The 24,123-nt window shown below is 40.1% G+C and overlaps 2 protein-coding genes across 3 annotated transcripts in view; one reads left to right on the forward strand and one right to left on the reverse strand.

Moving 5' to 3' along the window:
- Nucleotides 1-3,522: 3,522 nt before the first annotated feature.
- On the reverse strand, nt 3,523-11,181 carry Orc6 (origin recognition complex subunit 6). 2 transcript variants are annotated; one of them, XM_028755533.1, is made up of 7 exons: nt 10,832-11,181; nt 9,742-9,871; nt 8,810-8,973; nt 8,308-8,397; nt 6,414-6,526; nt 5,195-5,296; nt 3,523-4,016 (listed from the first exon to the last, which is right to left on the reverse strand). In XM_028755533.1, the coding sequence occupies exons 1-7, from the start codon at nt 10,894-10,896 to the stop codon at nt 3,892-3,894; spliced, it is 789 nt and encodes a 262-aa protein (XP_028611366.1). In that variant the 5' UTR covers nt 10,897-11,181; the 3' UTR covers nt 3,523-3,891. The 2 variants fall into 2 exon arrangements, with proteins under 2 accessions (XP_028611366.1, XP_028611367.1); XM_028755534.1 differs by lacking the exon at nt 9,742-9,871.
- A 101-nt stretch (nt 11,182-11,282) lies between these two features.
- The window catches only part of Vps35 (VPS35 retromer complex component), a 34,605-nt gene continuing 21,764 nt past the window's right edge, over nt 11,283-24,123 (forward strand). The window contains exons 1-5 of the mRNA XM_028755545.1: nt 11,283-11,361; nt 15,852-15,950; nt 19,830-19,926; nt 21,809-21,932; nt 23,091-23,273. Coding sequence (XP_028611378.1) covers nt 11,359-11,361; nt 15,852-15,950; nt 19,830-19,926; nt 21,809-21,932; nt 23,091-23,273 — 506 coding nt within the window. The 5' untranslated portion in view covers nt 11,283-11,358. The remainder of the gene's footprint in view (nt 11,362-15,851; nt 15,951-19,829; nt 19,927-21,808; nt 21,933-23,090; nt 23,274-24,123) is intronic.

The raw sequence follows: 24,123 nt of genomic DNA on the forward strand, positions 1-24,123 counted from the left end.
ATATCCTGATGGCAAAGATCAAGCTTGCTCCCAAGGAACTAGACATCCCGAGGCTGCATGTAGAAGAATGAAAATAGACTCATATTTATTACCAGGCACAAAACTAAACTCCAGATGAACAATGACCTCAGCATAAGCCCTGATACTCCAAACCTGGTAGAAGAAAAGTGTGGAACAGTCTTGAACTCATTGACATGTGGAAGAGTTTCTGAACAGGACATTGATAGCACAGGCACTAAGAACAAAAATTAATAAATGAATGAAAGTTTCTGTATGGCAGTGGACACCATCATTCAAACAGTTCAGGTTACAAAATGGGAAAAGGTTAATACCTAAAATATATAAAGAACTAAAGAAATAATCATTAGACGTTAAGAAAGCAAATAACTCAACTAAAAAAGAGATACTAAACAGAGTTCTTCAGAAGATGAAACACAAATAGCTGAGAAACACCGAAAGAAATGTTCAACATCCTTAATTGTAGATAAATGCAAGTCAACACTGCTCTGAGATTTCACCTTATACCAGTCAGAATGGCCAAAAGCAGTAGTAATAATAAAAAAATTATGACAGCTTGTTCTGGCGTAGATGTGGGGTATGGGAATACTTATTCATTGCTGGTGGTAGTGCAAACTTGTACATCCTCTATGGAAACCAGTGTGGCAGTACCTTAGGAAGCTGGGAATAGATCTAGCTCAAGATTCAGCTCTACCTCTCTACCAAAGGATTCTACACCCCACTACAGAGATACTTGTTCATCCATGTACACTGAGGCTCGATTCATAATAGCCAAAACTTAAAAGCAGCCTAGATGCCCATCAACAGATGATGAAAATGTGACACACTTACACAATGGAATATTATTCAGCTATTAAAATGAAATAATGAAAATCAAGAGATTCCCAGGTAAATGGATGAAGCTAGGGAAAAATCATTCTTAATGAGATAATCAGACTGAAAAAAACAAATGTTGTATGTATTTTTCTTTCTTTTCTCTAAGATTTATTTATTTATTTTATGTATATGAGTACCCTGTCTGTGACACACCAGAAGAGGGCGTTGGATCCCATTACAGATGGTTGTGAGCCACCATGTAGTTGCTGGGAATTGAACTCGGGACCTCTAAAAGAGCAGTCAGTGCTCTTAACCGCCCTCATGTATTATTCTTTTACATGTAGATGTTAGGTTTTAAGCCTTTCATAGGCATGCTGCAATCCATATACTCACAAGGGTTAGGTATAGAGTAAGGAACCATCAGGGAGGAGAGATGGACCTTTGAGGAAGGCCCTTCTACTTCTGAAAACTTTCTACAGAAGAAGCTTCTTAAAACATATACACATGCATTTACATAAAATCTAAACGGTGTTATCAAACGATGAGGAAGACAATGTTCCAAGTAGACATCTGCTACCACGCAAAGCCTGTAGTGCCAAGAGCTAGTTACATCTAATCGAGCCATTGGCCAAAGGCCCCATGGAAACCCTTAAATAACGTGGCAACTGCCAATGCTATTACAAACTGATGGTCAGGCCCTACTGATGTAAACCACACTTACATGCCATTGTGTAGAAGTCCAGCTGGTGCCTACTAGAGTCTTCACCTTTTCTGATTATGTTCACATATTGGAAAGTACTTTGTACATGCCCAGAAGAGAAAGGTAAACATCAACCCAGCTACAAACCCTTTGATCTACCATGGAAGACCTGTGCGCATGGTACGCTGGTACATTAGGGGCACAACTGTTGTGGGAGTGTCCAACCACTATCCGACTGGATTTAAGGCACATTTCATGAGATGGAACCCAGGCCTGACACCGCCCCAGTGGCTAAGAATCTGAGGCCAGACAGATCTTGGGCCTAGGGAAAAACTAAATAATGTTTTGCTAAAGGAACATAGCAATAAAATGACTCCTAATGATATTCTGTCACACCCATAGATCAGTGTCTCACTCAGCCATCATCAGAGAAGCCTTCTCTTGCAGTAGAGGGGCGCTAATGCAGAGCCCAACAACTGGACAATGCGCAGAGAGAGACATTAGAATGTGCAGTCCTAAATGGGACTCCTCTCCTCAGGGTTTGGGGAGCTATGTGAAAAAGGCAGAGACTGTAAGCGCCAGAGATGGAGGGCACAAGGAATGTCTTACAGATACAAGACTGATAGGCATGTGAACACAGAGACATGGCAGCATGCACAGGGCCTGCACAGGTCCAAGGGAGGGGGGTTCTAATGTTGAGAGGCAGGCATGAGTTCTAACCAAAAAACCATTTCAATTTGATAACCACAAAGAAAAAATTAGTTTTTTTCAAATGGTGTGTCACTGGGTTTATATAAACCACACTTAAAGCCAGTCCTCGTGCCCAGCAGCAGATGGCCAACACAAATCAAACTCTAAGTTATTTTTGTACATTTTTTTTTGTCTCATATTACTTTGTCCGTTTTATCTTACTGAATTGTTTGTATATTAGGGTTTCTGATTGTGCTTTTATGGGCCTTGTGCATGTGTCTTTGTTTCTTGTCCTTTTGTTTGTACTTTTATTTGCCTGTTTTCTATAGAAAGAAGGTTGGGAGCTGGATGAGTGGGAAGGTGGGGAGTATCTAGAAGATGGAAGGCAAAAGTGATCAGAATATATTGTATGAAAATCTATAAAGCCCCTTCCATAGTGTTAAAGGGTTTACTAAGGTTACATTTTTCTGTGTATGGATAGCAAAGAAATAAACTTCCGAGGACTGTTTTCTAATACGTGCTAATGTGCAACTCACTGTGTCAGGGCTCTGCATTATTTCAGAGCAGACACTGTACTATAGAGCTCTCGTGTACTGGGTGATACTCCTCCCAGCTGTTCTAGGCAGCGGTGAGATCGTTCTTGTTTGTTTTGGAGACAGGGTTTCATGTATCCCACTCATTACGTAGCTAAGGATGGCTCTGACCTTCTAATTCTTCTGGCTTCTCTTTCTAAGTGCTGGGATAACAGGGATGTACTATGCCTGGTTTTATGGCGTGATGGTAATCAAAACCCAGGGCTTCATGTCTGGCAATAACCCTAGAAACTAAGCCACATCTATAGCCAAAGGAGTATCTTTTAATTCTCACTTTCTAGATGGGGCAAACAGAAGTTAATTTTATTTGTTCAAGTGGCAAAGTAGACTGGGTCTTAAACCCAGGAAGTCTGACTGAGTCTGTGTTCTAGGTAGTGGGCTTAGTATATAGGAACATGGGTTTTTTTCTTAATTTAAGTAGATAGAGATTTTGGCCTAATAAAGATTACTCAAAGCTGACAATCGCTACTCAAATGCATACAAAAATAACATTTACTGGGCTTGAGAGATGGTTCAGCGGTTAAGAGCACTGGCTGCTCTTCTAGAGGACTTGGGTTGAAGTCCCTTCACTCACATGGCAGCACTCAGTGTCTGTAACTCTAGGCTCAGGGATCTGGCATCCTCTTCTGGCTTCTACTGCACCAGACATACATGTGGTGCACAAACATACACGCAAGCAAAATACTCATACACATTAAAAAAATCTTTAAAAAATAAATATTTATTAACTTAGGCTATATAACATTGATTTAGTGAAATAAAATTAAAAAAACACACTAAAACAAATAAAATGTTTGAGATGCCTTTCAGCTTGAAATTTGCATTCTAGGTTTAGTTGGGAAACTTCCTTAAACTTAATAAACAGAACCAAAATGGTCCCAATTTCACCCCATAGGAGAGGACAGATCTGAGTCTACAGAGGCAATACGGTTGATCTAGTGTCCATGTGAGGTGCCTAGTACTAGCATCCTCCATATGGAGACACTCCACAGCACACCTGGTACGCAGGCTTAGAGAAGATCTCCACACCTTTCATCTCCCAGACAGAAGCACAGGACTGCAGTGAAATAGAAATCACTCTGCTGTGGCTACTTGAGCTTTGGCAGCATTTTCCAAAATCTTCCTTTTCCACTCTTCATAATCCTGTGTCAGATCTTCATCTTTTGGTAGTTTATGTGGGGTTTCTATTACTTCTATTTCTGTGAGAGAAAGTTAGCAAATGTAATTTTAAACTTAAATTTATAAATGGCTTAAAAGTAAAAATTGGAAAGTATTGACTTCAATTAAGGTAAGAGAGTAAGACCCTAGAGTGAAGTGTAACATGGTAGCTCTCACTTTTCTCTCCTATGCTCTAAGCAGTCTAAGGCAGCAAACAAGTGTGTACCTCAAGTAATCCCATCACAACATTACGACATAGGTGCTAACATTAGTCACATTTTACAGATTAGGAAAATGAAGCTTGCAGAAATTATGTCACCTTTTCAAATGTACACAGCCAGCAGATAGTGTTAAACAATTAGTCATTAATATTGGATTGTCTTTGTAGCTAGAGTTCCTATGTAAGTAAATAGAACTTAATTTGGAAATATATTTTTAGAGAAAAAAAAAAGCAGCCAATCACAAAGGCTACTTTTCTGGGTATCCATCAGGGACCTCACACTAGTCACCCTTACATAAAGTGGATGAGTAGTTTGACTCCATTGAATGTTTTCTATCTCCTTTTAGGTTTACTCTATTAGGACTTGCTGTTTAACCCTTGGGTGGAGTTCTCTGAACCAATTTTGGGTTTGAAGTTGTCCAATTTATGAGTCAGTCTCAGCTTGAATTTGTTTAATTTACCTAAAGATTTTAATACTGGTAAAGCAGAATATGAACCCAGGCACAGCAGTTTAGCTACCAACATTCACACTTTTTTTTTTTGGTATACCAGGTTGGCCTGGAACTCAAGAGATCAGCTTGGCTCTGCCTCTGAGTGCTGGGATTAAAGGTATGTCATGCTGTACCAGATATATTTCTAAAAATTAGGAATATTTGTATTCTTTGGCCACTTCAGGTATATTTTTACTCACACTTCTGTTGTTGTTGTTGCTGTAAGATGGTATCAACGTGTAGACCATGCTGGCCTGGAATTCATTATGTAGATCAAGCTGGCCTTCAATTTACAGCAATTCTCTTATGTCTATCTTCTAAGCACTTAGAAATAATTAGAGGTGTGTAAATCATGCCTGGCTTGAAAAATAGGCTTTTCTCTAACTAACAGTCAGGCTTTTCTCTAAGTTGGCTCTTGTCATGTACACTGTCGGGATTGTCACAGGATTGCTCAGTGCATAAATCATATTGCATCAACTTCAGCACCAAGACAGCTAGTGTGCCCTACCTTTTGCTGGTGGTTCAATCCCTGGCTTCTTTTTCTTCAGTGCTGGACTAAACACTGGCTTTTTTTTCTTCAGTGATGAACTAGCTTTAACTGCAGAGTCTCCTTTTAGAAAAAGAAAACGTGGTTTCAAGGTTAATTTTTCCTTTCTTTTCTTTTTGGTTTTTCGAGACAGGTTTCTCTGTGTAGTCCTGGCTGTCTTGGAACTCACTCTGTAGACCAGGCTAGCCTCGAACTCTCGAACTCAGAAATCCGCCTGCCTCTGCCTCCCAAGTGCTGGGATTAAAGGCGTGCGCCACCACCGCCCAGCCAAGGTTAATTTTTCTATTCAATTTTATATTTGGTCATCTAAGTCCTCAGCTGGATGACAGAAACTCAGTACCCAGAGGAGCAAAAAGAGATGAAGGAAAGGCAGACAATCTTGCTCCTCTCCTTCTGGCTGTTTCTTTTGTTAGACATGAGAATCACTTCCATCCTAGCCAGTACAGATACTGGCATTTTACACTGGAGCCTCCTTCTTTCTTTTGAGACAGGGTCTCACAGTGTAGCCCAGGCTGACCTGGAACTCACTCTGTAGACCAGGCTGGCCTTGAACACAGAGATCTGCCTGCCTCTGCCTCTGCCTCCCACGTGCTGGGATAGCAAATGTGTGCCACCATGCCTGGCTGATACTGATGTTTCTTAAAAGGAATCTATTTTCTCGGCATAGATTTGTAGAATCATATTTTTTAAAAGTACTGTACTGGCTGGTTTTGTGTGTCAACTTGACACAAGCTAGAGTTATCACAGAGAAAGGAGCCTACTTTGAGGAAATGGCTCCATGAGATCCAGCTGTAAGGCTTTTTCTCAATTAGTGATCAAGGTGGGAGGGCTCATTGTAGGTGGTGCCATCCCTGGGCTGGTAGTCTTGGGTTCTATAAGAAAGCAAGCTGAACAAGCCAGGGGAAGCAAACCAGTAACATCCCTCCATGGCTCCATCAGCTCCTGCTTCCTGACCTGCTTGAGTTCCAGTCCTGACTTCCTTTGGTGATGAACAGCAAAGAAGTATAAGCTGAATAAACCCTTTCCTCCCCAACTTGCTTCTTGGTCAAGATGCTTTGTGCAGGAATAGAAACCCTGACTAAGACAGGTACTAAACCACTTTATTCGCAGAACAGACATATGCTTATTATCTCACTAAAAAATTCATGAAATCAGCATTTTTCAACCACAGAATACTCACTGTTAATCTGCTGCCCAATCTTTTCTAACTGGTTACACAGTCGATCAAATATTGCTTTTTTCACACCAGATGTAGTTATCATTTTGGCTTTATCCACCTTTATCTTTAGAATTCTAAAAAACAATTTCATAAGTTTGCTTTTTTTTCAATATCACCAGTTTTCTGGGCAAGTAAAATAGATTACAAACCTATACCCTTTGCCCACGCTTTACTAAATAAAATTCTCTAGCTGTCTAAATTTTCCTTTTTTCCAAATGTCATTAGCTAGAAGCTTGCAAATTTGTTCTTTTAAGCGCTTTAGCTTATTAAACTGAGAGCTAAAATGCATCTGTTCAGCCATAAATGGGGCAAATAAAGACATCTGTTATAGAGTTTCATGCCTCTCAGATGTTACCAGTTTGCAGAACGGACTTAGTATCTTTAAGTGTTCAACTCACTCTGAGAATGTGTCTATTTATACAGCAGTGTCATATCTTTTTACCCCCCTCCTAAAGCTCAAATCCTGCTCATATTCCTCTACAGCAAGCAATTCAAAACAAAACAAAACAAAACAAAACAAGTGGGGCTGGAGAGATGGCTCAGTGGTCAAGAGTTCGTGCTACTCTTTAGGAGGGCCTGAGTTCAATTCCAACACCCATATAGTAGCTCACAACCACATGTAACTCCAGTTTTAGGGGAGTCAATGCCCTCCTCTTTTTGCCTCCACAGGCAGCACACATGTGGAGCACTGAAACGCATGTAGGCAAAACACACACACACACACACACACACACACACACACACGACAATCAACCATTTCATGTTCAGTTTAATATGATTCCAAAAATGGAGTTATTTGGCGATTTTCAGTTTCTTTTTAAACATCAATTACATTCCTTCTTTGTACACACACACACACACACCCTTGTTGAATTAAAAGAATATTATCTATGAATGACAATCACTTTTAGGTATGTTAATAAAAGCGCCAAATACAACAAAATGATTGAAAAATGAGATATATACTCTTTAACAGACTACATCATTTTTCTGTAGAAAGTTTTCTTGAAAAGTAAAATAACACTACTTCAAAGATATAAAAAATTAGTATTTCATGGAATAATTCAGCATGTATACTAATAGCTACATATTCTGATGATTTAAATGTAAGAATTTATTTTAGAAATGTTTTATACTAAAATGAACAGATGTAGGCAGTACTTTTTTTGTTTGTTTGTTTTTTTCGAGACAGGGTTTCTCTGTGTAGCCCTGGCTGTCGGGGAACTCACTCTGTAGACCAGGCTAGCCTCAAGCTCTCGAACTCAGAAATCCGCCTGCCTCTGCCTCCCAAGCGCTGGGATTAAAGGCGTGCGCCACCACCGCCCGGCGTAGGCAGTACTTTTGAAACAGTATGCCTGGAAAATCAAACATGATCACTGTCCTGACTGATTTACAATTTATACTTACTAAAAGTAGGGTCTGAAATGAGCATACCTTGTTTTCAGACCTGGCTGCCACTTGGCATGTAAACTCCTTGCAACACTAGTTCTAGGTTGGCAGCTATATTATCAGCCAACCCAAGATTCTCATCACCAAACCACAGTGTTACAGGTTATAGTGCAGAATGTGCCGAGCTGAAGAAAATGAAATTATAAGTATTTGGGGATGAAAAGCTCACACATTGGCAACATTTCCCAACGGTAAAGGAACACTTAAGACTAGCTGGGTGTTGAATCACACATGTTTGAAATCTCAGCATTTGGGAGTCTGAATCGGGAAGATCACCATGAGTTTAAGGCTAGCTTATGATACATAGTGCCAGCATGTACTACAGAGCAAACCTCTCTCAAGGAAACAAACAAACAAACAAGCAAGCAAGCAACCCACCAACAGAGCAATGCCCAGGAACTCTTACTTGCATGCTGAAAGCAGTGCAGCAGTGGTGAACAGCGGCCTGGATAAGTCAAGGTCTGCTCGCTGTGCTTCCGGAAGACTAGACTCGTAGCTAGGAGACAGCAATGTTTGTGAAATCATTTTGTCAGGAAAATATTTTAAAGGGACTGAAAATGCAATAAAACAATTGAGAAAACAAAACAAAACTTGGCCTCCGACTTTAATTGTCCTGCTCTGTTGTTAGCATTTGTTTGCTGACTGTGCTGTTAACAACTTTTTTTTTTTTTTAAGTATTTATTTAGGAACTGGAGATATGGTTCAGCGGTTAAGAACACTTGTTGCTCTTACAGACCACCTGGGCTCAGTTCCCAGCATCCACATGGTAGCTTACATCCATTCACAACTCCAGTCCACTGGCTTGATGCCCTCTACTGACCCGAGAGCACCAGGCACGAACGTGGTCACATCCAACCATGCAGGCACACACTTTTACACAGAATAGATATTTATAAAATTATACATACCTTTCCAATATCTCTGCAGCCAAGTTCACTGCTTCTGTACAGCTGAACTGTACAGCTAGGTCTCTTATTCCAATATTTGAATTTAATCCCAGCAAACACTCAAAAGATTTAAGACAGCTCTGATACATCTTCTTATTCAAACCAGAGAGTTTAATTAAATATGCCTTTGAAAGGAAACACACAATTTTAAATTCAATATTCCTCTTCTTAAATATTTATTAAGTGGTATATTAATTATATTTTTGGTTTTGAGCCTAGCCTTTAATGGCTGAGCCACTTCTCCAGTCTGTGGTATTAATTATATAGTAATTTTAACCCAAAATTTGTCAATCACTCTAAGCAGGCTATTTTAAAGAATTCATATTATAGAAGGGTCCAGCATGCACACTTACAGATAATTTTAAAATAATTAAACAGTATAGCTTGTCTCAGCTGCACAAAACAAATTACTGGGAAAATTAAGGAAAGTTGGGTGTAGGGTGAGGAAGGTGTACATCTGGAAGGAAGGGAAGAAGAGCAGGATAATCCACCATTGTAGGGAATAAGGTCTATCTGGGGGAAATCTCAGAGAGCTTTATAGAAGATATACAACTTGGAAGAAGAGCCCCTGGGCATGCCTATGGGAGGTGGAAGACCTCTGTGGGTAGCATAATCTCCTGCCATGGGTTCCTGCATGTACAAAGAAAGGAGAAACGGAATTGGATACAAAGACTCATCCTGACTGGAGATGCCATGTAGATTTTTCAAGTTCTGTGTCAGGATAGATTGTACCCTAGAACTTGATTAAAAACTCTCTCCCGTGACCTCCATTTATCAGGGTAGTTTATCAGAGCACCGTGAATAGAAACAGAGCAGACACCAAGACAAGTAAAATGAAACAGAAGATTCAGTGTCACGTCAGCTTGTTCCAATGTCCTGTAGAGCCGACTTACTCTATCCAAGGGGCACTTCCTCCAGGAAGCTGCAAGGTCCAGGCATATAACAGCATTGCTGGTTTCTGAGCTATGTGCAGACATGCTGACACACTTCACCTTAGACAGCCGCAGGTACTCCTCTGCTTTCCTGGTTATAAAGGCAATTTGGTCACTAAGACTGTTCCAGAACTTTGCCAGCACTTAGGCAAAGAACTGAATTCAGCATGGTGGACTTGTACTCCACCTAACTACTGTGCAAGTACTTTTAGGGCCCAGAATGCACATCCTTTGGAGAGGGGGAAGTTCTTCAGATAGCACCAAAATGACTCCAGACTTAGTGCGTTCAAAAAAAATTTTTTTTTCAGGTCTCTTTCCTTCTAACACTACTTCAACAAGTATAAAGAGTTGGAACAGGCAGATTAGAGTAAATCAAATTCTCCTTCTTTCTCTCCCTTAATGACTGGTTGGCTCTCACTTTTGGCGACTTTTGAGAACAGTTCTGGGTCCCACCCTGTTTCTGGCCTGCAGCCCTGGGAATAGGCCTGTGACCTTCCTACACACTTGCCTGCTGTAGCTTTACTTCCTAAGACAGATCCTACAACGACCCTCCCAATCTCAAGGGCTTTGGACAATTGAAGCTGTTTGGGCCACTCTTGCTATATTTTCTCGTGCGTGGCACAGTCTACTAAATCAGCCCCAAAGCCACTGGGCCTTTTCTTGAATCCTTACGCCCTGCTCATCACTCCAGCTCTTCATCCTGTACTCTACCTTGCTTTTGCCATTTACAGTGATTTTCACAGGGTCTGCCCTGCATGCCTGGGTCACCCCTGAAAACAGATTATCGAACCCGAGGGAATGACAAGAGGTCCTCTCCGACTTTTCCAACCGCAATGCGTCCCACAGAGCTAGAGGGCTCCAAGGACGACTACACACGTCCTCTCAAACCATCTTCTACAAGCCAACAACAAAGTTTTTCTTGATGTTGAGCCCGAGTCTCGCTCAGACCAGTGTGCGGTCATGCCCTTATCGCCAGTGCCCTCCGGCGCTGCCTTGGGAGGACCCAGGGCCCCAGTCAGGGACGTCTCCCCGCACACACGGCCACACTCACCTCAGTACACTCGGATCCGCTAGGCCGAGGCGCGGGGCGAGGCGTCGTACCAGCTCCGACTCCATGGCTGGAAGAAATGCGCGCCGAAAGAAATGCGCGCGCAGACTGTCAGAGGGTTAAGACCCACCCTCGGCGCGTCCAGATTGGTTGCGACAAGAAGTTGACAAACCAATCCTGGTCTTCCTTCTACGCATGTGCACACGATGATGCACTGGCTCAGGCTAAGTGGACGCGCGCAAGGTTCTATCGCTGCCCTTTCTCTGCCGAGGATCCTCTTAACTAAGGCTTCCCTTCCAGCAGTCCATAGCTCACTGCTGCGCTGTACTATTCTCGCCCCGCCCAGTCCACTACACACCGACATCTGCCCTTTCTCCCCCAAACCACGCGAGACTTTAAGTGGGCCAATCAAAAAGCCGCTACCGGTCGAGGGCGGGGCTAGAGAGGGCGGGGCTCGGAAGGTTCAGTCACCTGACGGCGGGCGGCTCCGGCGGAGTAGGCGCTGCTGCTTGTGTGTCCCCGGAGTCGCCATGGTGAGTGAGGGGAAGCGGTGGTCCTGGGTTGCTCGGGTCACAGTCCACGCTTTCCTCCAACGGACAGGAGCCTTGCGGGCGGAGTAGGGGCCCTGCATTTCGATCGAGGCCGGTCCTATCCAGGCTGGGCCTGCGGGATAGGGCACGGGCTGAGGAAGGCCGCGTTAGGCTGCGGTGGGTTGCGGTGGGCGGTGGCGCTGGATTTGGTCTTTGCCCCGAGACCAGGGAGCATCCCTTAGGGGTGTCTCGGGCTGCAGGTTCTGGGTGTCAGTGGAGGCCTGCGTCAGCCTCTTGTGTGGAATGGCCACCTTCGCTCTGAGAGTCGGAGTCCCGGGTCGGTGCGGAGTTGGGACCGTGAGGGGCGTCCGAGCTTCTGGGCTGGCGCTGTAGCTGGGTCGCGCCCACATGGTGCACTTCCACCTTTGTGCTCAGCTGTGCTCAGGGGTCCCACGCCTTCTCCCTGCTCGAAATATCTTTCAGTGGGGCCGCAGTGGTTTCCCGGCCTTCCGTGGCCGCATAGCCCTCTTCATCCTGCAGCGTCTGTCAGCGAATTCTAGGGACCTGCTCACGTGAGTTTCCGGAAGGTGAAACGCACGCTTTCTGTCACTGAACCCAACCATCACATAGGAGACAGGTCTTCAGTTCGCATTTGTTCACTGACGATTCTAGCTCACTTGCTGGAAGCAGTCATTCAAAGGTTTCTCTGCGATGATAGCATCAAGTCGCGACGCTTTGTGGCGCTAGCCTTATAAACAGGAACTTCCTCAAAATTCGAAACCTGTCTATTTTCTACAGGGCAAGTTGTCACTTCCATCATACTGGCATTTGCTGTAATATGCATTGAACAGATAGTGGTTTTGGATATTGGTATGCTGATTGTCCGTTTTAATGATTTCAGTACTCATTCTTTGTATTCATGATTCTGTGTGCCACTGCACATACTTCACTTTAAGCGTGTTAATAGGAGAAAAACAGCGCTAAATCTTTTTGTTGTTGTTTTTTTTTTTCTTGAGTGAAGGTTTGAGATGATCTTACTAGACTCTGATCAGCTTGGTATTTATGGTCATCTTTGGTTCCAGCTTGATGAGTTCTGAGCTTTTTTTCGAATAATTTGATAAGTCTTTGATGTATACTACTTTAATATAATATATAGCTGTACAAGATTTATCCCCCCCCTCAGAACTTGTACAATTGGGATTTGGCACATGACTGGTGTGAAGTTTAATTTTAGAATTTGTTTTTTAACACGTACTGGTTGACATATTGTTTTATAATGCAAAGCATTTGAAGATACACTATAAACTTCATGTATGTGCTGTGTGAACCAGATAGGTGCACAGTTTATCCTGTAAATTTTATTGGAAAACGGAACCTAGGTATCAGTTCTGTCATAGGCAGTTGTTATGATTTGAGTAGGTAGTCAGCCTTAAGTCTCACTTTTGCATCTGGAAGCAACTGTTGATCTCATTGATAACTGTACTCCTAAAAATCCAGAGTCCAGTTCAACTAACCAAACATCTGGTGTACTTTCTATTTTATAGAATGTGCTAGACACTGGATAGAAATAAGTGGCGGAGGTGTGCTTTTGAAACATACTGCTGTACAGTTCTTTGGGTTTGTGGTGGGAAAGAGTTGTGTTAGGAGCTTGGAAAAGACTTTGGAGGTAATGCAAACAGATTCTGAGGAGAATGGGCACAGTTCTTCTCTCCACAAAGAGAAGAAAGCATTCTGCCATCTAATGTTCATGGTGTGCTCCATCATAGGATTCCTGGGATATTGCTAAGTTAATGTGTGTATGGGATCCAAACTGTTTACTTTTTCTTTTTGCAGTCTTGGAGATTGACCCCAAAGCCTTCAGCCTGCTAGACACAAACTCCTCAGCCCAAATTATTTTAAAGTTCCTGTTTTCTTGTTATCCTCAGTTTTCCTTGAAGTATTAATTTGTGCTTTCTCATCAGGTTTAAATACCATATTCAGCAACACTGACGATTCTGTTTATTTTACAATTTATGTTGTATTGTCATATTACATATGTCGCTTATAAGTGGGAAAATTAACTAACAAACAGGTTCCTACAACCAGCAGAGGTAAATGCTCTCAAACTGGATATAGTAATAACTAACGTTTATGGAGCGTTCATTACTAAGTACTATGTACATTCAGAACTTTGTGTGCTATTTTATTTTTCTAGTCTATACCAAAAATCTATGATTGCTTATAGCCCGTTTTATAGTTTATTTGCACACAGTAGCCAGAGCTGGAAACAATCTATATGTCTATATCAAGTGAATCAATAAATGTGTGTGTGTGTGTGTGTGTATATATGGCCATCTTCGCTCTGAGAGTCGGAATCCTGGGTCTGTGCGGAGTTGGGACAGGGAGGAGCATCCGAGCTTCTGGGCTGGGGCTGTGGCTGGGTATATGTATATATACATGTATATACAAGCACAGACACTGGAATATTACACAGTCTTTAAAAAGAGAGAAATTCTGATTAACACTTTCATACAGATGAACCTTGGACGTAACCCTAAAAAAGCCAGACACAAAAGGAAAAATGCTGTGTAGTTCTATGTATATAAGGTACTTACAGTAATAAGACTTAGAGAAAAAGGTAGAATTTGCTTAGCTTAGGGACATTAGGGGTGTATGCTAATATTTCTCCTATATAAACTAACATTTCTTTAAAGATACTTTTTTAAAAAAAATTATTTACACTTAAAATAAGCATTTTCATTAAAAAAAATTTAATTATGTGTACGTATTCATTTGTATGGGCCTGTGAATGCAGGTGCCTGTGGAGGCCAGTGGTGTTAGATTCCCTGGAGCTGAAGTTATGATTGGCTTTGAGCCACCCAGTGTGTGGGTACTAAGAATTGAGCTCAGGTCTTCTGCAGGAGCACTGAGCACTCTTAACTACTGGGCTGTCCCTTCAGTCCTTTATTATTTTTGAAAAGAAATAGTTGTGGGAAAACTCATCTTACTAGTGTACTAGCAAAACAGCACAGGGAAGTGCATGGCATCGCTTGTTACTCAGTGTTTTTCTTTATCTAAAGTGAAGCCAAGACAAAGGTTTTAATTTTTATGAACCATTGTGTTTCAGAAGTGGATTGCTGTTGTTGTTTAATCTTAATGAAATATTTTAATTGTCTTAGACGTCCTTATGTAGAGAGGTACTTTTCCTCTAGTTAGCCTTAAAGCTTTTTAATGAAATGTATGGAAAATGAACAGATCAGTGGGTTTTGATACATTACCTTTTGTTCCAAAATATTTTCATTACCTCAAAAGAAAATTCTTTAGTGATTAATCAGTGGTTTGCCCACCTCTTCTATGTTAGTAAATCTGTGGATGATTTATCTATTTAAGATAGTTCATATAAATGGAGTCTTCCAGCATGCATTTCTGGTAGACTTCTTTCATTTTGTCTAATGTTTTCTAGGTTTATTTCTATGATATGAGTGTTTTAATACTAGAGACCCTTTTATGGCTTAACTATATAGTCTGTTGTGTGTATATACTGCTTATCCGTTAATTTGCTGGTTAGTTTTCTTTTTAATCAAATATATGTTCAGAAGGGTCTAGAATCAGCCTATCTGTGAAGTGGACATTTATGAAGCACACATTGTGTATACTGGATTTCAAACACATGATTATTTATAATTACATTGTTAGCATGCTGTGGTAATAATGTTAACATGGTGTTATTTAATGTGAAATATGAGTTACTTTTACTTGACAAGGAGAATGAGTTCATTTTATAAGCAGAGTTCTGCTGATGGCATGGAAGAGTAGATTTACTTTGTTTTTAGATGTTTTTCTGTGTATTTAAAATAGTAGGTATTTGAGGAAACTATCTTTACCTTTTTCTATTATAAGTCATTAACAATTCTAGCTATTTTATTTCCAAGTTGTTTAGTTTTTGTTGCAATGGAGGGGGCTGTGTTTTTATAAACTCATTTTTTGGTATAAAGTAGACTAAAATGTAGGCGAATGTAGTTGAGAGGGAGAGAGAAGTTCTTAAAAATTTGAATTTATACTATAATTATCATAAGAAAACATTTGGCTTTACAGCTATGTTTTAATTGGATGTACAGTATGCTAGCAGAACATAACTATAAACTACCACCACAGGTTTCTTTGATGCCAGATACTTTTTATTTTTTGGTCATTTTTAGACAGGGTCTCACTAGGAAGGTCTTGCTGTTCTGGTATTTATTATGTAGACCAGGCTGGCCTTGAACTCAAAGAGGCGTGCCTGCGTCCATCTCCCAAGCACTGGGATTAAAGGCATGCTGGACTGAGGCCAGAATTTTTGAGTCAGTTAAAAATTGACAAATTCATTTGAGATATGAAGCTAGAATAAGCCTTATGTGAAAGTTTTGGAAAAGGTCTATCACTAAAACTACAGAAATTAAAAAAAAAAAAAATTCTTGACAGGAGAAAGTGCTTATGAGCCACTAATGAAAATATTTTTAAAATCTTCATTTTAGCCTACAACACAGCAGTCACCCCAGGATGAGCAGGAAAAACTCTTGGATGAAGCCATCCAGGCTGTGAAAGTTCAATCATTCCAGATGAAAAGATGCCTGGTAAGAATGGAAATGTGAAAGATACAGTTGTATACTGTAAATTCCTAAGCAGTCACCACCATTTGTAAAATTATGTAACATCTCTGCTTTTAGTCATTCTAGTCACCACCAGCAACTGTCTCAACTTCATCTGTGGTTAGCACTGTGGATACTTAAGGACAAAGAGCCCTGCTTCCTCCTAATTTTGTGTATGTTCAGTGACTTCAGTTGCACATTGGCACATTAGCATCTAATTTGAGTATCTGAGCCTGTGTGGTTTATACCTTAGACCTGAGGAGAACTTAATATAGAATGGGTGTTCAGTAAATACTTAATGAACAAATGGATTTGAGTACCTCAATTTGAATTCAGCTAAGTTTATTTCACCTGAGTGTTCTGAGAACTTTTGAATATGTACTTTTATTGTAGGAACTAGCTTTAAAACTATACTTAAAGGTACATGTGGTCAATATGTACCATGAACTTGAAGCCATCTCTGGTTTATGTGGTGAGACCCTTAAAACATAAAAACAAAAATTACATATATACTTGTTTATATGTTTTTATAGTCTAAAGATAGGAATAATCTTCATAAGTATTTTATATTCTGTGTGTTAAAGTTTAAAGAATTAAACCAAATAGGCAGACACTTTAAGCTCTAAGTTGCTGGAGTAGCGATGATACTTTGTAGTGTCTTATGTTTTCCATGTATGTATGTAGCATGTGTGTGTGTTTATGCATGTGTATGGGGTCCAGGGGTTGATTGATATCGGATGTTTTCTCTCAGTTGCTCTTGATCTCATTAACAATTTCAATTTCATATATCTATTGAGTATGAATGAGGGGCTGTGTCCCAGAACACAAGCAACTTATGGCATACTCTCTCCCGGGACCTATTAAAAGCCTATAGTCCCTCAGTGAACAGTGGAACCTTATGAGCTCTTCCCTCATACAGGGTGAAACAGTGACAGATCCAATATTGTACAGCTATCCATAGCTGCAGTGAGTGCAGTGCCCATATCAGGTTCAGAAGTTTGACAGCATTCCTTCCCAACTCTGGCTCCTACATTCTTTTCACCCTCTTGTGATACGGTCCATGAGCCTTGGGGACAGGGTGGAACACTGTACAGTCACTTTGGCCAGTTGTGAGTCTCTGTATTAGCCTCCCTCTACCTTTAAAACAAGTGTCACTGATGAAGGTAGAGAGCTGTACTAATCTGTAATTGTAATTATAAGCATGTAGAAGACAGTTTGTTACTGTTTTGCAATAGGTAGTAGGTTTCCCCCCAAGAACCTTTGCCCTTTCACCTGGATTATTTATTTTTTAGGCTTATTATTTTATGTGTATGAGTGTCAACTGCCTGTGTGTATATGTACCTATGTATACCTGGTGCTGGTGAAGATGAGGCACTGGAACTAGAGTTAATGGATGATTGTGAGCTACCATGTAGCTGCTGGGAATTGAACCCAGGTCCTGTACAAGAGCAGCAAATGCTTTTAACAGCTCCAGTCATGAGTTGTTGATGTTTATAGTGGGCCTTAAATCCAATTAAGAAGTGTTTGGTTACTTCTATAACAATGACTACTATTGTACCAATGGACATAAATTGCCAGGCTGGTCATTATTGTACCATCAGTGATTCCCATCTGGATAAGACTGTTGATGACTTTCTTCCCGTAGTATCATACCTTCTAGTATTATTAGCCAGTTGAGAGGAAGCTTTTTGACCAGTTAATAGTTTGATTTTCCCAAGTACTGCAACTGGAGTATGTGCTTTTTTCAGCACTAGGAGCACAAGTTCTGGTGGGAAAAACATGAGTAGTAGCAATAGCCTATATTGTTTGGGGGGTTTCTGGGACCTTGCTGACCAAAGCTCTGAGACATATCCTATACCTGGCTTAAGACGTTTTGTTTAATAACCTATGGTTTCTGAAAGGATCATTATCTCCCTGTGTACCCCAGTTAAACTATAAGAATTACATATTCTTAAATAAGCCTATAAATAATGAGTTACCATATAGCTTCTTCATACATCCTTAGTGTTAGCATCCTTAGTGTTACATCCTACTTCCTCCTCCACCCTTTCCTCCTGTCCCATCCCTTTCCTTATATAAATCTTTCCTACCCCTCTCACTCTTTTCCCACTTCCATACCACTTTGTTCTGTACCCTTTCCTCAAGGCCTTTCTACCTTCTACCTCCTTAGTACCCCACTACTACCCTAAAGCCCCTTTCTAGTTTCTTAGTATCTACAGGTATTCCTAGTTTAATGCGTCTAAAGATTGAAAATAAAGACGAACATATGAGAAAGAACATGGCAATGTTTTTGATTTTCTGGATATTTGTTACCTTATTCAGCATGATTTATTTTTTCCAGTCCCATCTATTTACCTGTAAACGTCACCTTTCTTTACAGCCAAGTAAAAGTCAGTTGTGCTTATATGTGCCATGTTTTCTTTATCCACTCATCAGAAATGAAATAGAACTAGGTGGAGACCAGCTTTGGCAAGAGTCTCAGCAAGTTCTTTGACCTTACTCGGTGACCTGGTGTTGGGGCTAAAGTTCTAGGGCCTCTCCATGTCTTATTATATTTTGTATGTGTAAATATTTTTCTTACATGTGTATCTTTGAGTGGTATGTGTACCTGAAGCCCTCAGAGGCCAGAAGAGGTTGTCAGATCACCTAGGACTGGAGTTACAGACATCTTGTGAGCTGCCATATGGGTGCTGGGAATTGAACCTGGGTCATCTGGAAGAGCAGAAAGTACTCTTAACTTCTGAACCATCTTTCTAGCCCTTTGTTCCCTTCTTGACCTCAGAGTGCCACTGGCAGAGGTTCCCACGCCTCCATACAGTTTCTGATCTCAGAATGTAACCCGTAATGGGAAACTACATCTTGGTTCCTTCTGTGACCTTAGATCATGACTGGCAGTGAGTTCCTAAGTCTTTGCCTACTACTGGCTTCAATAGTGACAGCTGCAGGGTCTCTAAGTTCTGATTTTTCCTCCCTGATCTTGGAGTCTGAGTGACAATAGCAGGGTCCTAAGTACCAGTAGCCCTACCTCACCTCTCTTTCCATCTTATTTTTGAAATGGCATCTTTAATCTCTGAGTCCACTGAATAGGCTGGACTACCTGTGAGCCCCAGGGGTCTGCTGTGTCTTCCTCCTTAGTGTTTGGATGACAGATGTGTGCTGCTATAGCCCAGTTGTTTCACCTTAGCCCCATTTTCTTAACATTTTCTAAAGCTTAATATTCTCTTCTGCCTTATTGTTTTGATTTTCTTATCAATGAAATTGGAAAGAAAAGTAAATGTCATAGAATAGAAAATAGGTTTTCTCTTGTTTGTTTCTCGTTCTGAGCATGAATAATGTTTCTTACTGTGTCTCAAAAATTGTCTATATCTATGAGTGAAGTGAGGCATATGGTGGTTATGAAGCGTTGAAGAACACAAGGAAAGACTTACATGGATAATTACTGCACAAGCTGCAAAGAGCCTGAAGTTCGGGACAAAGCCATTGTTAAGATAGTTATCTTGCTTTAGCATGCCTACTTTCTTGACTGCAGGTCAAATGTGGACCTTTGGAAGGAGTTTCCTTGTTTGTAGAGGTTGAAAAGTTTACAGTTACTCTGTGAAACATGCTGTCTTATTTACGGAAGCCTTGCAAGCTTCATTTAAAGCCCTGGTGAGGATTAGGCTTTTTTTTTTTTTTTAATTTAGATTTTTCAATAAAGAGAAACTTGTGAAGTTGACTTCTATGTGACTAAAATAAGTGCTGTAGATTCTGAGAACTATGTAACAGATTTTTGGTTAAATAGAACCAAGATAAATGTTTAGTTAAATTAATCATTCTCATCTTTTTTTTTTTTTTTTTTTTTTTTTTTTTTTGGTATTTCTGTAGGACAAAAACAAGCTGATGGATGCTCTGAAACATGCCTCTAACATGCTCGGAGAGCTCCGGACTTCAATGTTATCACCAAAGAGTTATTATGAACTTTGTATCCTTTGTCTGTTGAAGGATAAACACTTGGGCCATTTTATTTATTGTTTGATTTGTTTTTTGTTTTTTTGTTTTGTTTTCCTCTCTGTAGCTTAGCTGTCCTGGAACTCACTCTGCAGACCAGGCTGTCCTGGAATGCACATAGATCCACCTGCCTCTGCCTCCTGGCTTATCATATTTATTTCTTGATAAGGCCAATTTTGTTCTTGTTGCTGGATTTGTTTTTAAAGCAGAACCAATACAGATTTATTAAGAAAAACTGAGCGAAGAACTCTTGAGAGTGGGAGGGCCTTTAAGGCCTTTATTTATACTCTATAGTTTTAAATTTTTTTAGATTTATTTATTTTACTTCTTATCTATGAGTGTTTTATCTGCATGTGTGTATGTATTTGGGCCACACTCATGACTAGTGACTGAAGAAGGCATTGGATCCCTCAGAACTGTAGTCACAGATGTTCACAAACCTCTATACTGGAATTTGAACCCAGGTCCTTTGGAAAAACAACTAGTGCTCTTTTTTCTCCCCCCTCCTCTGAAATGGATGCTTATTTTTTAGCCCAGGATAACCTCAAACTCACAGTCCTCCTGCTTCAACCTCCTAAATACTAGAGTTATAAGGATGAACCATCATGCCTGGTTTTTTGTTCTTTGTTGAAAATGTGTGGAATCAGTTCTATTATTTTTTAAACAAAATAGTCCTCCATGCAGATTCTAAATGAGAAAAGTGCTCCCTTTTTTCTAATAATAAACCTCCCCTTGTTCCTCCCCCCAGCCCCGCCCCCTCACTTTCTTTCGGCAGTGTTGGCTATTGACCTTAATTTTAGACAGGCAGTGTGCCAGTTGAACTAAATCCATACCCATATGCTTAAGTTTCTCAAAATAGATTGCTCTTAATTTTTGAAAAAGTTGAAGCCATTAGTGACATTTGTTTTCTGGGTTTTTGTTCTTGTTGTTTTTGAGGTAAGATCTTGTTGTGTAGCCTTCCCTGGCCTCTTAACTCACAGTAACCCTCTTGCATCTGTCTCTTGTGTGCTGGGATTGCAGGTGGATGCCACCATGCCTGGCATTCCCCCTCAGTTCCCCTTTTAAGATGATGAGGCCAGTCTTGAACTCTGGGGTTCATCTGATCCTCATCTGCAGCCTCCCAAGTAGCTGGGAAGTGTTTGTTTGTTTGTTTGTGGGTTTTTTTTTTTTTTTTTTGAGACAATGTATTATGGTATAGCTCAGGCTGGCTTTGAACTTACTGTTCTTCCGCCTGAGTGCAGGTTTCAGATGTGCAGCTATACTAGCTTGAAAAAAAAATTAATTTTTATGTATATGGCTGTTTGCATTGCACGTGTGCATGTAGCTGGTGCCCAGGGTAGTCAAAAGAGATTATCAGATCCCCTGAAACTGGAGATAGGGATGGTTCTGAACTATCATATCATGTGGTATTAGGAACTGAACCCAAATCCACTGCAAGAGCAGCAGGTGGTTTTTTTTACTGCTGAACCATCTCTACAGTACAGTGAATCTTGAAATTCTTTCTTCCCTTTTAATATTCGTCTGATGTAAAGTACTTTATTAGTAAGTTTTCTTTTGAACTCATGGTCCTCTAGCTACAGCCGCATGAGTGGCTGGTATTGTAGCCATGGACCTCTATGCCAGGCAGTCCACAGTGTGTATGTTTTTGTTTTGTTTTGTCAGTGGTGGAAATCAAATACAAAGCTTTTCTCGTGAGAGAAAAGCACTACTGAGCTATATCACTAGCCCTGACTAATAGTTTTAATTATTCCAACAGTAATTGCAAAGTTTGTTTTTTGGGTTTTTTTGTTTGTTTGTTTTCTTTTATTTTTTTTATTAATTTACCTTTATTCTTAATCCTTAATCATAATTAAAAGATATGGCTATTTCTGATGAACTGCACTACTTGGAGGTCTACCTGACTGATGAATTTGCTAAAGGAAGAAAGGTGGCAGATCTCTATGAACTTGTACAGTATGCTGGAAACATTATCCCAAGGCTGTAAGTAATTAGTGTCTGTTATAGCCACACTTTCTAGGCTTTGTGTTGCAGTCAAGTCTCATCCAACACCAACAAAAAAGTTAATGCTAGTTAACATTTCTTTGCACTTCTTGCTTTATATATTTTTTTCTTTTCAGAAATCACCCCCCTCTTTTTTGACAGCATCTCATTGCTCTGAATTTACGATCCTCCTGGCTCAGTCTCCAAAATGCTGAGAATACAGGCATAAGGCACTGTGACTAGCTAACATTGGCTTTATTTAAAAGGCAGACATGGTGGCATATACTTATAATCCCAGCGCTTACCAACAGAGACATTGCTGCAAGTTGAAGGGCAACTTAATTTCATAGCAAGCATGAAAGTCAGCTGGGCCTACCATAGTAAGAAAGAGCAAGTGTGTGTATGAGAAAATCAAAAAGAAAAAAAATGCAGTAGCAATTTCCACAAGCCACCATGGTCATCATAGTCTAAGAATACTAAAAGAAAAATGCTAGAAGTAATTAGGTTTAAATTTCTGCACTATTTCAAGTAGCCTGATAAAACTTTTTATGGGTCCACTGGGGGTGTGAATCATCCTTTTGTTGACCATACTGTATATGTTATCTACCCTTTTGTCACTTAGTAGCCATCTTGGAATAGCTGTGCTGCTGAGATAGCCTAATGCTACCTCATGTTCACTCCCTTCCTTTATTCTCATTGCATACTCATGGTATTGTCACACAGCATTGCAAGAATGGGGACTGCAGCACAGTAAGATAGAGGGAGACATCATTCACTACCTTATCCTTTGTTACAGCATACCGTAACTGCTCTTAGTTATTGTGGTTAATCACCTTGACTAATTAATCAACTTATAAATGTATATGTGTAAGAGAAAATCATGGTACATACTAGCTGCAGTTTCAGTTAGCGGACAGGTATCTTGGATCATATTCTCCATGAGTAAGGGGACTGACCACTGGGATCAGTCAGTGATTTTTTTTTTCAAATATTTTTTGTAGTTATATTTAAAGTTAGGTGATTGTCCCCATAAAGAATACTGTTTAAGACAATATAGTTTCTGTCTTGTTTATTTAATATGTGTAGTGTGTTTGAGTACAGTCAAGTTTTCACATATTCTGTCTCTAATCAAATGAATTTTTTTTTTACTTCTTTTAGTTATCTCTTGATCACAGTTGGAGTTGTATATGTCAAGTCATTTCCTCAATCCAGGAAAGATATTTTGAAAGATTTGGTAGAAATGTGCCGTGGTGTGCAGCATCCGCTAAGGGGTTTGTTTCTTCGAAATTATCTTCTTCAGTGTACTAGGAACATTTTACCTGATGAAGGAGAGCCAACAGAGTAAGTCATCTGGGTTAGTCGTAGCGGCTCCACCAACCCTGTAGTAAAATGGCTTAAAATAAGAACATAGGTGTCAGTAATTTTCCTACTCAAATTCATGTGCTATTTCGTGTCTAGATTTTCATTAAGGTATATAATTCAGTTTGTGTGGTACAAGACAAACTGTTCTCATATTCAATTATATATTTAGAAAAATTCTTTAGAGTAGATTCTGCTTTTTAAAATTTAGTGTTTTGTTTTGTTTTAAGGCAGGATTTTGCTATGTGGCTTTGAGTGGCTGGTACTCACTGTATGTAGCCTAGGCTGGCCTTGAATTTTCAGTAGGTCTCCTGTATGTAGATGCTTAAATGATGAGATTACAGATAGCTAACGTAGTTTAGAACATTTTCTCATTACATTAGATAATCTTAGTAAGTGTGACTTTTAAAGGTGTTAACTACTGGGGGAAGAAACCTAAAAGTAGTTTATAGAGACCTCTATTTCTTTTGTGGCTTCCATTCTAGCATTAAAATCCATGACACCTTTTTCTCCCAGCAGTGGCAGATAGCTGCTAGGTGTGGTAAACTTTATGTGATGGGTCCCTAGATTGAAGAACTAATAATTTCTATAATTACAATAATTGAAGAACTGACCCTTTTATTTAAAGCTTACCTGTTTTTTGAATTCTAAGACTAATAAATCAAAAATTTTTTTTATCTGCACCAGTCCCTTTAAAAATACATTATTATGTATATATGTTTGATGATATGTGTGTGCGTGTTTGCCTGTGTGAATGTGTGCTGTGGTGTGTGTGTGATGGTCAGAGGATAAATTTTTGTCATTGATTCTTCTAACTTTACATGGGTTCTGG

The sequence above is a fragment of the Grammomys surdaster genome, unplaced genomic scaffold (genome assembly GCF_004785775.1).
Source record: "Grammomys surdaster isolate TR1022 unplaced genomic scaffold, NIH_TR_1.0 126063, whole genome shotgun sequence".
In the NCBI taxonomy this organism is placed as follows: domain Eukaryota; kingdom Metazoa; phylum Chordata; class Mammalia; order Rodentia; family Muridae; genus Grammomys; species Grammomys surdaster.